The following is a 15,720-nucleotide window of genomic DNA, read 5'->3' as shown; positions in this document are numbered from 1 at the left end:
GATGAACTGCTTAGGAACCCTCTACGATATATGCTTGTTGTGGGTTGGGACTTGGGAGTGTCAGGTCAAGACCAACATGATCGATGTATGGCAGCAAGGGACAATGGCTGTTCTTCGTCTCACCTCATCGGCTCGTCGGCCTCGTCCCAATGGATCTTGAACAAGTATTGACTTCGGGTTAATTAGATTAACTAAGGTAGTGTTTGAGAGAGTTTATAAAAAGCACTTATCAGCTTTTTTTTAACAAAATTTCACAAAATTTTTAAATTTTGTTAAGAAAAAGCTTAGAAATATTTCTTAGAAAAAGCTCCCAAATATTATCTAAATACTAGCTTAAAAGATACTATATCTTTTTATGAGATCCAATAATATCAATATATTTGAGACCGTGAGATCCATATATTCAGATATTGGACCTCACAAGCTCTTATATATTGATTGAAATAGTTGGATCTAGCATAATCTTCTCGTGCTAGGTTAATTTGAATTTTCCGGCAAATCAATTATCAAAAGCTATTATTCATATATTCCAAAAATAAAAAATAGAAGCTATTATTCATCACTCGAAAGAAACTTTTTGGCAAATGATGCTTCTCTTGCTACTTACACTAGATCCTTATTTTTTATATATATATATATTATAAGCAACAAATGCACACACATGATCGTGTGTAAAATACACACGTTTATGCATGTGTAAAATATATATTATTTTTATATGTATTTTTTTGTGGATAGAGTTAGTGAGAGATTTACTGGGATAATGAATAGAAAAGAAAAAAGAGCTGTTTTTAAGAGTGTCTCAAGTATTATTAAACAGTAGAGATATATATAACGAATGCACAAATTTTGACTTTTTTTCTCGGATTTTTTTTTTTAAAAAAAAGTTATTTGTGTGTTAAATAAATAAATTTTTTTTTTTGAGAGAAATAAATAAAAAAAATGGTTACCCCTAAATCCCATTGTGTTGGTTGTCCATGGGAGCTCTGACAAATCTTAGCTAAAAATCTTTAATCCAATGAAGAAGCTGAGATGGGCCATGGACGGTGGCTTCTGGGACGTGGACGTATCGACTCCGGTGACGGTGGAAGGAGTGGCCAGGCCAGTCTCCGGCGAGCCGCTGCCGTTGGGATTGAGCCGCGGGGCTCGGTTGTCTCGCCCCCGCCAGGTTGATTTCTTCCAGCGCTTCATGGCTATGCCCGTCGTTCCCAATCTTGACTCCGGCCGTGGCTTCTCTTTTCAGCGCGTCCTCTCCCTTTCTCTACCTTCCTTGGCCAGCGAGTCGTGGTAGTGCTAACGATTTCCTTTCGCTTCAGTTAAATAATCAAGCGCTTCCCGTTTCCTTACGTAACAATTCAAAATCTGATTTTAAACATTCAATTTCTGGATTGAATTTAATAAATAATTTGGGCAGTTAACTCTTTATGCTTCCTTGTTTCCCAAATTCATGGTAAAGGAGACGATAATGAATTCTGGAGTGGGGGAGCTATAATGATATTGGGTTTAATCTGATGAATATATAGTCCATTTCATAGTCAAAAGATTTGAATTTCTAAGCTGTCATTCTAAATTCTATCCGAATTTGTTATTTTGCTCATCTCTTCAAGTTTTGCTTTTTATATTGATAACATTGAGATATTCTATTTGCCTGAGTTTACAATTTATGCTTAACTATTGTTGATTTTAAGCTGTCATATCCTCGGAAATGGATGCCCACCTAGTCTCAAAGCACCCATGTGACAAATTTGTTCTGGGGAAACTATGAGTTTCACAGGATTCAGTGCTGTTAACTTGTTTCATAAAATTATATTTTATTTTGTCTCAATCGAACCGGTTTTCTGTTCCTTTTGAACTAGGTTAAGTAGTGTTAAAACAAAGTTTCATTTTCTGCTCAATCAAATATTAAATCTTTCTGGCAAAGAGAGGATTTAGTTATCTGTTGATTCTGTTTCCACTTGTTGATACTTCCCACGTCCGAGAGGAATAATCTTTTAGCTTTACTACAGTTCAATCTTCTAAGTGCCTGTAAGAACTGATCCCACTGTCAGATTGTTGACCCTTCCGGTAGAGCACTTGATCTGCAGTTCAAATACTAGTTAACTTGTCTTCAAAGCTACTTGGAACCTTTGCTCCATATTCCCCCTGAAAGGTGCTTGGTAAATCATTTTTGACCAGAATCTAGACACTTGAGACTATGCTAGCCAGTGTGAAACATACCAGCATAGCAAAACTATTAGATTGTCTACCAATAACAAGAGCGTTTGGTAGTAATTCAAAGTCTTAAACTCTTGTTTAATTCAGGGAGCATAGACCTTGTGAGTTCTATAAATACACACATCTATACAGACGTACATACACACACATATATACATATAGTTGTGATTGACTCACATTTTGATACGAAGCCGTGCAGGTTAGTGGCAATTCTTGGACAGTTCAATGTACAGAAGTTTGTGACTTCGCTTCTAAAGAATGGGTTCAGGCAAGAGTCATATGCTTCATCTTTGCAGAGTATTTGGAGACACCTTTCAAACAAAAGTTTGTATGCCCTAAATTTTTGTTCAGAGTGGTCGTTAACCCCACAGGACACGATGCTACTTAGCTTAGAGACATGTGCGGATGACAAGGCTCCTAGAAAGAAGGCAGTTCTTCATCACAAGGCAAGGCTATAATTGTGTGACCTCTGATTCAATATTGATAGTATAAATTCTGGCAATGGCTAAATCTTTCTTTGTTAGCATGCATTATATACTTTCTTCCTGGTCTGAGTGTCAATTACTGCCACTGATTCAGTCACTGTTTTCTAGTTCTCTGGTAGAAAAATGTTGCTACATTCGATTACATCATCCTCTTAAAACCTAACTGTTTTTTTTAAAAAAATTAAAATTCACCCCTCACGCACCCTGCTGCTCAATAATTGGGATTTTTTGGCTGGTCACTTTATGCTTAACAGATATGAGTATTTTGTACTTTTTACAGTTTCTCCATCATAATCTCATTGTAGAAGCAGCTTCGCCATCACTTTTTGTTGATCAGCATGGTAATTACTGGGATGTTCCATTGACAATGGCGATGGATCTTTCGTCAGTTGCTTCTGAAAGTGGAACAAGCTACCATTTCTGTGTCAACCACACTACAGGTTCACCCAAGCAGTGTGATGATCATCCTACTCAAAGAACACCCGCTGCATTACTTTCAGGTTTGTGTGCCAAATGTGCGGTTTCGTTCAAGAAAAATTTCAACATCTGGAGAAGTGATGCGGAGAAGATGAAAATGGTGCAACCATATGACATATTTCTGTCCACCCCTCATATTTCAGCAGCAGGGATTCTAGGTAAACTAAGCCACGTGACTCTAATAAGTTTGATTGTAAGTGATATTTGTTGCTTTTGTTCATAATTATTGGTTGAAGGAAAATGCCGAAAATATTATTCTTTACTCAGGGAAGCAGAATGTATTTGTTATTATAGTAGTAAGTTTATGACTAATCTTGGAAAGTAAGTTTGTGATTAATCTTTATATGCATTGATTACGAAGGGCTCCCAAGATTCACATACTATCAATGTATTCTATTTTCCCGGGTGTCGTGTTTGGATGAATTTGGTTTCTGTGGAGGTATTTGAGATGAGAAAATTACTTGAAGCTGGGATTCTAAAATGATATTAACATCGTGTGCATTTAAAATCTGTTATAGTTCTCAGTACAATAATTTAAATAATAAGAGAAGAATTTGAAACATCTTTACGTCAAATTTATCGAAACAATTAAATTAATTTGAAGTTATGGTCTTAGAATAGTTGATTTCAGATTACTTAATCCCAATATGGCTTGATAGATAAACGAAAACAAGGATTCTGAGTCTCTCTCAATTGGTGTATGTATAGAGTAAAAACTTGTACATCCTTGTCATTGATGTATGTTCATTACTATTGTAAAAAATACACAAAATGGCCATAACGATGCCGGGCAAAGCTGTTTCGGGGTGCGGTCTTTAAAATTTAGTGCATTGTAAGTTCAAGCTGAAATTCTATGTAAAAGTAATTCATATTTGCTTATACACAAATTAACATTAGTTTTCTATATTTGTGATTAATTAGTATGTGAAGTAAAATCTAATGCTACTTGACAGAATTTTCATTGTGTGTCGTAACAATTTTATGTCGTAACTCATCTTAATTTGATAGGACATGTGCCTCACCATGCTATGTGCACCTTAGAGACTGAGGTGTCGGTGTACCTAGTGCATTTAATAACTATGCTAAGGGCTTGTGCTGAACAAATAAACTGCTGCATTATATTGTTCTCCATCAGTATATCATTATGGTCTGATTGGGCTCTGTCAACCAGTTGTGTAATATATTTTTTCTCCAATACCACGCAACAATTATGATTTTGGTGTGTACATTTCATTTTAGGTGCTGTCGTCACTGCATCTGTCGGAGATAATTCACTTCGAGCACAGGAAGAAAATATGTCTTCTGGGTTTCGAGCCAAAGGCGTAAACTCTGCAATTTTAGCTGATTTATTTGCGTCCATCTCACTATCTGCTCAACATGGAAATTTCCAGAAGCCTTTCCTAGACCTTACTCGCTTTTATGCCCGGATGGATATTCCTTCTGGGTCGAACTTTCTAAAGGGCGCCACTTGCATGGCGTTTGATCTCTACAATTCGCAAGTGCCAAATGTGGAAGCAGTTCGTGCAATGTGTCCCTCTGCCAGCTTCTCTTTTCAGCAGCAGGTTCATTTTTAATCTTGAGTTAACTTTTCGATTACTGAACTTCATAAAACCGAATTCCATGACTGAAACTAGTTCTGATTTTTTGTGCAGATTTCTGGACCTTTCAGCTTCCGAGTCGATGCAGGAGTGGCGCTCGACACAAAGAAAAAGGACTGGATTTTGAATGTGAATGATCCTGTTATTGCCATCGAATATGCCCTTCAAGTACTTGGTTCAGCAAAGGCTGTAGCTTGGTATTCCCTGAAACAAAGAGAGTTCATGGTAGAACTAAGATTCTTTGAGAGTTGAATAAAGAGAGATTTAAATCTTTTTGCCAGTAAAACTTCTGTGTTTTCTGTTAGCATTTTTAGCTTAATTGTAATTAAATAGATAAACTAGAACCAAAAAAAAAACCCTAACTTTTAAACTATTTACCTTCATTTTATTGAAATAAAAAGGACATCATTATTAGACATTTTGGATTGGTGGGGGATATTTGGTAAATTTTTTTTTTTTTAATAAAATAATGGCCATTGCTTGATATGCAGGCTGCAGGCACCATATTAAATTTGATTAATGATCGTTGTGCAACGGCTACAACCATATATTTTTTAAAGAAATTCCCTATAAATACATCTTTTCTTCCTATCTTCTTTTCATTCATTTCAACATTCTATATAAATCCATCTTTGTCACACCAAAAAAAAAACACCAAATTTTGATTCGAAATGGATAAAAGTTCAGACGAATCTTTTAGATATTTGTTGAATTATCCAAATAACCATTGAAATACAAGTATTGAAAATTCTCGAGTTCGTCTTAATCTGCAACAATCTTCATTTCTATTTCACACATAATACCCATCAAATTTTCAATTTTTTCTATACCCATCACCTTATTCTAAAAAATTCCAAAGTTATCCAAATTTTTTGACAGACGACCCTCGAGCTCTGTTTTATACTTTTATTCATGTCTGCCGGAATACAATCAATATTTTTTTTTAAAAAAACACTCCCTATAAATACATATTTTCTTACTATCTTATATTCATTCATTTCAACATTTTTTTTTATTTATTCATTTCAACATTCTATATACACCAATCATTGTAAAAAAAAAAACACACACACCCACACCCACACACACTTTACACCAAATTTTGATTCGAAAATGGATAAAAATTCCAATGAATCATTAGAGATTTGTTGAATTATCCAAATATCCATTAAAAAAATTCAAGTGATGAAAATTCTCGACTTCGTCCTAATCTGCAACAATCTTCTTTTCTATTTCACACACAATTCCCATCAAGTTTTCAACTTTTTTTTTTGTACATTCTCAAATTTCCAAAGATATCAAAATTTTTGGACTAACGACCCTCGAGCTTTGTTTTATACATATCCCTTGAAATATTGACAGAGTAGTCAATATTTCATGCAAGCCCTTTTCCATGGAATTTATCTGCTTCGATCATGGGGGATTCAAGCAAATGAATCGAGAAAGACTATTGTTGATGCAAGTGTCAATGATTAAAGAACATAACCAAATCATCAGGCAATCAAACTAAAAAAAAAAGGCAAGGAGCTCCAAATCATCAGGAGTGCATGCCGCCGACTCGTCTAATCCAAATTCAACTGTTGATGTGGATGATATTGAAGCCCCATCTCGTCCAATGAGACATAATACAGTAAAGAAAGGGCAAGAAAAAAATTGACTCAAAATGAAGAAGTGAATCATATTCTGCAATAGTCAATAAGATATTTAGAGGAGCATAACAAAAATAATCCAAAAAAAAAAAAAAACTTTGAACATACAATAGACTTGTTTGTTTTATTAACTTATGTTTTTCATAATTTTTGTTTTCAAATCATGTAATTTAATTTTTTCATGTGATATATTTTAGTTTCTAATCGATCGAACATTCGTATTGCTATATTGTACCATTTATTTTTTAAAAATATTAAGATTTTATTAATTGTATTAGCTGTTACAAGCTACTCGTTACGAAATATATACATAATTAAATATTAAATGAAAAAAATATAAATTAAATTAATTAAATGATAAATTATTAGCCTAAATACCCAACCATGGTGTCATTTCATGTCAGATTTTAATATTAAAGGCTTCTTATTATCAAAATTCTTTATTTCTAGCCCCATCTTGCAATTTAACGTACATTTTAAAATTTTGACTGGTCAATTTATTGATCGGATTTTTTTAAAATAAAATATCGGCTGGACCGAGCCGCCGATTTTTTTGTGGCTCGACCTATTAGATGCGCCTTGCTGAATCTAGGACAGTTTGTCCCATAATATATTAAATTGTTAAATTTTTGTAAAATGCAATATTTTTTTAATTTTATATTAATTTTAAAAAAAAAGCCAAAAAATTCATCATCGACTTGACGACAACTGAGTAGTTGCGTGAACAAACTAGTTCCCACTACGACATTTCAGCTGAGCTGAAAATCACCACAAGAAAGATCTTTTAATTAAAACTGCGGATCGATCAATCAATAATGCTACATATAATTAGGTCCAAATTTTGCACGAAAATAGTAAGTTTATATATTGATCATTCTATGAATTGTTCTAATAATATCACACCACCAAACAAATTAAATGGAATGCTCATTTTTCAATTCGGTTTTTTTCAAGTGGCTACTTTTTGACAAATAATTCATGTTCATCTTCCGAATTAATCATTGGATGATCATACACGTTCTTTGTCTTTTACGAGGAACCCACTTCATATTTGGACGACCTTCTAGTTATATGTCATGTTCACGACACCATATATAGTATATAAAATCTTATTCTTTGGGAGAAATTATATATATTTTTCGTTCAAGTACGTTTTCCATTGTAGTCTTGAATATATTCAAGTTCTGACTTCTGAATTTTAGTTTGGTATGCATTATTCGATTAGCAAAGAGCGAACTTGGTCTCTTTTAGACATTTGAAAATAGCATTTTCTTTGTTTTTGGTAATAATTCCCATATCGATCTGTTGTAATATTATTGAAGTTTCTTATATTAATTTTAAATTTTCGTATTCATATTTTTACATTTTTCATTTTGACGTATACACAAACATCGCTATTTCGGAGCATTCATGTTAAAACCAAACAATTTTAAAAATTATTGCCATGGAATAATATTTCCGTCACAAATTAATATTCGTAACGGAACTATTATTCCGTCACATAAAAATGTTTGCGCCAGATTGAAAATATTCTGTCACTATTTAGTAACAGAATTATATTTCCGTCCTTAAAGTCGTTACTAATTAGCAAATTTTTTGTAGTGCAACCTAAAACAGCATTTTAATGGTAAATAATTACAATTTTGATGAGTAATTCGAACATTTTTTTTGAATAAACTACATGCAAATTTCAATTAACATTTAACATTATATATACATACACACATTTTTATATATATATATATATATACATATACATATTAATTGGATATGCATATCTTTTTGGAAACAATGAAATGAGTTCATGTATGATTTAAAGAAATAAATACTTAATTAAAGATTGCTTGATATATATATATATATATATATTAAAATTCATGAAAATTAAAACACCATAATTATTATTTCATTTCATTTTATTTTTCACATCTATATGACTGAATTTCCTAATGAAAACATATGTATATGACTGAAATTGAAATTTTAGGAAACATGCGAATCAAAATATGGATAACAATCAAATATATTTATATTTATATCCAAACTCTTAGGTACCGTTTGGTAGGTATGATGAGATAAATAATACATAGATAAGTAATATAATGTAATAAAAAATAAATAAAAATGATAATGAATATAATATTTGATTTGATTGATGTATTATAATTTATTGATTTGATTGATAAAATTTTATATTAAAAAATAACAAATTACCATTTTATCCTTTTAACTATAAATAAAATATGAATAATATTATTTATAAGGGGTAATATAGTAATTTAAATTAAATTATTTGATTGATGTAAGATAAATAATTGATGATTTGATTGATGTAAAATAAATAATTAATAGATTGATAAATAATATGAAGAGAAGAACGTGTGATTTGATAGAATAAGTTATACACATATTAATAATATAGGCTATCAAACGGAGTCAAGCATATATACAAATGATTAAATTTCGAAGTAGAATAAACAATAAAAGATCGAAATTACAAACCCCGAGAACAACTAGAATGCAATTTTTGAAATCTTAAAAAAAAAAAGGTGGGGGGTTTGGGGGAAGAAAGAAATAATGAATGAATAGATGCAATTTTGCCTTTTCTTTGTACCGGAAACGAAAGGCATTTGTTGTATAAGCGTTTTATAAAATATGAATGGCCCTTTAATTAATTTCCCACGTGCTATCCCTCTCCAATTGTTTTTATCTTATTTTTATTTTTTAAAAAAATTCCTTTAATTTATCGAAGCTTATTTGACATTGACATACGTACACTGGGTTATTGTTGGTTTTTTTTATATTGGATTTTACGTATTTATAAAGATATTGTTGATAGTAAAAGTAAATTCAACACAAGGAAGCAATAATTATCCATCACGATGTTATCAGGATATTCAAGTTTATGGAGTAGATGAATGTTTGACTAATGTTCATTCCAATTCTTTTTTGGGTAGTCGCAGAAGAATTTTTTTTTCAGTGCAGTTTACCTAGATAGCTTAATTTACAAACTATTGCATTAACATGAAGTTTAAGCAATGCATATCGAAAAATAGCAGTTGTGAGTTTGATCATCATAAAAAATATTTATCCATAGAGAAAAATCTTATAAGAAGGACACTGAGCTGAACTGTTTCACGATTTAAAATATCTGAGTTTTACTATAAGTATCAAGTATAACTTTTGGTAAAACATTAAATACATGCACAATTATGCAATTGGTATAACAGTGGTTGTCACATGTTTGATAACCATGAATTGCTTGGATTTCATAATCATGTATTGTATTAACAATTTTCAATTCATATAATCACTTGGATGGAAAGATGTAAGCCAAGATTTCAAATTCATTTGGTTGTTTTTGTTAGGTAGATTTTAAATTCGTCCCCCTCCTATTCGCGTAGATGTAATGTTAATTACGATGGGTTTGAAATAAATCAATTATAGAGATTATTAATTTGAGATCACTTACCAAATCAAATCCTTCATTTCAAATCAAAATTTTCCATAAAAACGCAAGTAGTTACCTTATTTTTATCAAAACGTGTAAGTTGTAAAGAAAATTGTGTGTGCATACATTATTTTACAATTTTCAGTGAGCCAAATGACATTTTCTAATAGATACCTTGTAACAAACACAATTATTATCCAATCACTGAGTTGTCAAACTAAATATTTTTTGTTCGAATGTCAAAGTTTTAATAATTGCAACTTAGGTTGTGGCTTTCTTATTAATTTAATAAAAAAATTATATATATTAATAGCAATAATCTGAACACGTCTATATTGAAGATTTGCAGCAATTTTTATGACTCGTCCTTGCCTTAATGGGTTCCATTTATTGAGTTTGCACATAATCAACCATTTGTCTAAATTTCTAATGGAATGGAAAAATAAAATTATAAATATTTTTCCAAGAAAAAAAAACATTGGTATTAAGAGAAAAATATTTTTAATTAAAGAAAATTTTTTATTGAAGAAAATTTGTTGGAAGTATAATTTTGTGGTTTCAACTCTCACATAAAAAAATTTACCCTCATCAAAGAACTATCACAAAATACTATCTTGACGAGAAATGTTGCCCCCGATAGCTTCGCGTAAAGAGTTGGCCATGGTCCGGGTCCGGTCCGAGTCGGACCCATCCCCGGACTCGTCGGGTTTGGTACAACAAAAGATATACCCTTAACCGGCCTGCTCGTGGCCGATTCCGGTCCGGTTCGTGGAACCGACGGTTCCGGTCTGGATCCGATTAATCGTCGGTTTCGGGTCTAATCCGACCCTTTTATTTCTTTAAAAATTATTTTTAAATAAATATTTAAAGAATAAAAAATAAATTTAAAAATAAAGCTTTGCACAATTTTTTTTAAGCTTTGCAAAATTGAACTTATAAAAACTATCAAATATTTCATTATCTCAATAAAAAATATATTACATTTATTCAATAAAAAATATATAACATTTCAATTTTTAACATTTTATATATAAAAAAATATGTTTCATTTTCATTATATTCAATCACATCCACTCACATTTCATTATATATTCAATATATATATTAATTTTTTTTTAAAAAAATATTGATCCGTCAGGTCGACAGTCCAATCCGGCAGGTCGACGAGTTTGTTATCCGTCGGATCAACAAGGCCGGGGCCGGGTTAGACCCGGCCCTTGGCCAGGTCTATTAATCGCGTAGCCAATAAATGTTGTACATTATATATCCAAACAGAATGAAAAATGTATGACGCAGGAAACCTTTTTTTTTTTTTTTTTTTTTTTTTTTTTTTTAAGAAAATATAGTTTTAATTGGCATATGTAGAAGATGAAAAGACGATATATTCAAATTAATTAAACTTGTTAGCAGTGTTTTCAAAACTGGACCGTATCGGCCGGTTCGACCAGGAAATGGTCACTTGTCCGGTCCGAAACACTCCCAAAAATCGTTTTAGCGGTTGAACCGCTCAGAACCGGTCAAAACCGATCGAACCGGCTAAAAAACCGGTTCCATCGGTTTTCAATTTTTTTTTAATTTTTTTAATTTAAAACTTTAATTTAATATTTTATTATATATAATAAATGATTATTTGTAATTTGTGCATCGTTAAAAATATTATTTTAGTGTTATTAAAGTTTTTTTAATTAATTTATTTACTTTAAAAATATATATAACTATAATTAATATTTTGAATATATTTATATCGTTATTTATTTTTCAAACTAGGATAAATTTATTTTTTTGTCTATTTATATACATCTTTTAAGTTTTAAAATTTAAAATATATTATAAATTATATTATATTAGATAAACAGTTTTCCGATCAGATCGTTCGGTTTAAACGGTCTGACCGATTAGACCGTTTTTTCAAAATAGATCGGTTCGATCACTAGTCCGATTATGAAAACATTGTTTGTAGTATCAATAAATAAAGTAAAAAATGCCAGGCATCCGAAATCACATTTCACAAGTCAAATAATATATTTATATTGTAGAATCCGGTGGTCTCTAATTTATTTGTAAGGTAAAAGGGGTAAGTTGAAGAAATATAGTTAAAAACAAATGATTATCTCTAATTTTGTGGAGATTTTCTTCTTCTACGTGATAGTTTATTTAATTTTATTCATATTGTAAAAATAATTATTTATTTCTAAAGTCACGTGGCACATTCTTAATGGCAGCATTTGAAGATTATGAAAAAATGTAATGTTTTTTAACTACTAATTCTGTATCTGTTAAGACATAGTCGACGGTAGAAAAAAGATAAAATGATATCGAAGGGATATGATACATTACCAATAATGGTAACGCTCCAAAGAATCCATAAATCCACTCACAATTATTAAAGAGAATTTATTTTAATTTAAATTTATTTATTTATGATTTATAGATTATGTCAAAATTAAATAATTTTTGTTTTACTTAGTCATGATTTAAAAGATTGGCCGTTTAAAATGTTTTTCATGCTATTTTGCGTGAGATTTTATGTTTCCAAATTTAAGATTTTAGGTGTTAAAAATATATGTTTAAATATTGTGTAAAATAATTTAATGTTATATAAATTGTTTGATGTTTAATGGTTGCAAATTAGTTTTAATGTGTTTCAGGTATGAGTTTAATTCCGATGCCGAAGAAAATCGAGACTAGCATATGAACGAGGTTAAAAAAGTTTTAAGTTAATCGTGTTTTACATGGATATTTATTTTTAAGTTCAAATATTTATTTTTAAAGCTTTTTATTTTAAAGATGAGATTGACATTTAATTTTAAGAGTTTTGGGAGAGATATTTTAAAAACTGAATTTTTAAGTTGTCGGACCAACTTTCGGCCCAAGAACTTACTATAGATTTGTGCTTTAAGTTTCTTTCCCCAAAATCTTCTGTTTCACGCCGCCTCTTCCCCTACCCTTCTCTAGCAGCCGTCATCCCTTCCCCTTCTCCCTATTTTCGAAAATATGAACTATTTGGAAGAAGTTTATCGTTCAACTCGTTCGTTTCAAGGCTAGGTCGTGTTTCTGAGGTTCGGGTTTCTCCATACCAAAAAAGAAAGACAAGTTTTAAATGCTTTTGAAACCACCAATCAAGAATACATATATTTTGATATGGAGAAGATGTATGTTGATGTGTAAATAATTATGTATAATTCATTGATTTTATGAATTTTTGATAAGCACGATGTAGAACTGTGAAACGTGAATCGTTCTTGATGTTTTGGTTAAAGATTTTTTAGAAAGATGTAAAAGGATTTTGAGAAAGATGGTTGAATATGAGTATTTTTGGATGTATGTATTTTTAGTTTAAAACTTTTGAAAGTTTGTGTTTTTTTTATCGAATCCTTTCATGTTTAGAAGATTTTTCATGTGAGAAATTAAGTTTTCAACGAGTATATGTTTTGTCTAAAGTTTTGAGATTTGATGAAATTTTGTTTGAATCTGAGAATTTTGGTATGTATTGATGTATGAGAGGTTTTGATTCAAATGTTTAAAAATACGGGACATCACAATTGGTATCAGAGTCCAGGTTGGCTCTGGGAGACAGTTCGTGCATGCAATTTCGCCAAGGACTTGGATACTCCTGCCTCCATGACTGTAAGGTTTATGTTTTAAAGTTAAAAATTTTGATTTTTGCTTACAAGTTATGATCATGCATGATTTGCAATATAAATTTTTGTTTTGTGGAATGCATTTTGGATATGTGACTATGTTGGATTTGATCTGATTAAGAGTATCCTCGAGAATGAATGATTTATTGTTCAGAAGCATTGACTGGAACTGATATCATTTCCACCCCCCCCCCCTCCCGCCCCCCCTTATTTGGGTTAGTGGAAGGATCTTATTTTACTGAACCGAATGATAATTTTAGATTTAAGTCAATCTACTTTGGATGTTATTGTTTGAGTTGAAAGGTCTCGTGTCTGGCACAAAATTATTTGGTGAGATTTTAACTTTGGGTCTTATTACTAGGATTATTTTATTTTCGATAATGCACTTGCACAATAAGTAATATAATATGATGGTTGATTGTTCTCTTGGATCCTTTGTTGTATAGGATATGTATGTTGATAAGCTTGTGTTTGGTGTTTGTTGCTATAAACTCTTGGAATAATGATTGTGGATTTGGTTCCGATAAAAAACTTAATTGATCTTTGATGCGATTTTGGGTCCGCATGGTTAAATATCGCTAAGATAAGTTTATTATTAGATTTGATAGTTTAATCGCCATGTACAAATAAGTAAAAATTTAGGAACTTATAAAAGGGTGTTTACAGATATTTGAGAATGGATAAATGGATTGTACAAACATGGGTAATTAGTGAAGTTGTGGTATAATGCAAATTTTTTGTTTGGAAAATGAACATTAGAGTTAACCTTTGAGTTTTATGTTTAAGTTGATGTAGGCATGTGGTTGAAATTTCATCTATGGTACTGAAAATTGTGAAAACTCTCAAATTTGGGTTTACACTGTGACATAAGTTAAGTGAAATAATTCGCTTGATGTTGTGCTTAGCGAAGAAATTTCATAAAGATAGGTTTGATAGAGTAATGGGAACGATAAAATATTTTGTTGTATCATAGTGCGCAGCGGAAACATGGCTTTTGGGACACTAAAATTTGGGAACTAGACATGTGAGCGTAGATTTAGTAGATCAGATTATTGGGAGTTTCAGTTATTGGAGTTGATCAGACGAATTTCGAGGACAAAATTTTTTTTAAGGAGTGTAGATTGTAACGCCTAGAAAATTCATAAATTCACTCACGAGTATTAAAGAGATTTTAATTTAATTTTAATTAATTTATTTATGATTTAAAGATTTTTTCGAAATTAAATGATTTTTGTTTTATTTAGTCACGATTTAAAATATTGGTTTAAAATGTTTTTCATGTTATTTTGCGTGAGATTTTATGTTTCAAAATTTAAGATTTTAGGTGTTAAAAATATATGTTTAAATTTTGTGTAAAATAATTTAATTTTATGTAAATTGCTTGATGTTTAATGGTTGCAAATTAGTTTTAATATGTTTCAGGTATGAGTTTAATTCCGGTACCGAAGGGAATCGAGATTAGCCTATGAACGAAGTTAAAGAAATTTTAAGTTAAGCGTGTTTTACATGGATATTTATTTTTAGTTCAAATATATATTTTTACTTTATTTTAAAGATGGGTTTGGCATTTAATTAATTTTAAAAGTTTAGGGAGAGATATTTTAAAAACTAAAATTTTAAGTTGTCGGGCCAACTTTCGGCCCAAGAACTTACTATAGATTTGTGCGTTAAATTTCTTTCCCCAAAATCTTATGTTTCACGCCGCCTCTTCCCTCCCCTACCCTTCTCTAGCAGCCGTCATCGAATTATATGAGTTTTTGATAAGAATGATGTAGAACTGTGAAACGTAAATCGTTTTTGATGTTTTGGTTAAAGATTTTTTAGAAGGATATTAAAGGATTTTGAGAAATATGGTTGAATATGAGTATTTTTGGATGTATGTATTTTTAGTTTAAAGCTTTTGAAGGTTTGGTGTTTTTTTTTTATCGAATCCTTTCACGTTTTGAAGATTTTTTATGTGGAAAATCAAGTTTCCAACGAGTATATGTTTTGTCTAAATATTTTGAGATTTGATGAAAAGTTGTTTGAATCTGGGAATTTTGGTGTGTGTTGATGTATGAGAAGTTTTGATTCAAATATTTAAAAATACGGGATATCACAGTAAGACACGTCCCTTGAATTAGCCCTAGTTCCGTTTTATGAGATTAAATAGTAAAAAAATTATTAAAGAATCTTTATTTAAACTAACCAAGTGATTAAATAGTT

General features: G+C 30.9%; 1 protein-coding gene across 1 annotated transcript; it reads left to right on the top strand.

Annotated features, from left to right (window-relative positions):
- Positions 1-958: 958 nt before the first annotated feature.
- Positions 959-5,190, top strand: LOC140890032 (protein TRIGALACTOSYLDIACYLGLYCEROL 4, chloroplastic). The gene is made up of 5 exons (XM_073297782.1): positions 959-1,287; positions 2,414-2,660; positions 2,980-3,334; positions 4,416-4,738; positions 4,829-5,190. The coding sequence occupies exons 1-5, from the start codon at positions 1,019-1,021 to the stop codon at positions 5,024-5,026; spliced, it is 1,392 nt and encodes a 463-aa protein (XP_073153883.1). The 5' UTR covers positions 959-1,018; the 3' UTR covers positions 5,027-5,190.
- Positions 5,191-15,720: the final 10,530 nt, after the last annotated feature.

Source organism: Henckelia pumila, chromosome 1 (genome assembly GCF_033568475.1).
Source record: "Henckelia pumila isolate YLH828 chromosome 1, ASM3356847v2, whole genome shotgun sequence".
NCBI classification, from domain to species: domain Eukaryota; kingdom Viridiplantae; phylum Streptophyta; class Magnoliopsida; order Lamiales; family Gesneriaceae; genus Henckelia; species Henckelia pumila.
This window is presented reverse-complemented; position numbering and strand designations above follow the sequence as displayed.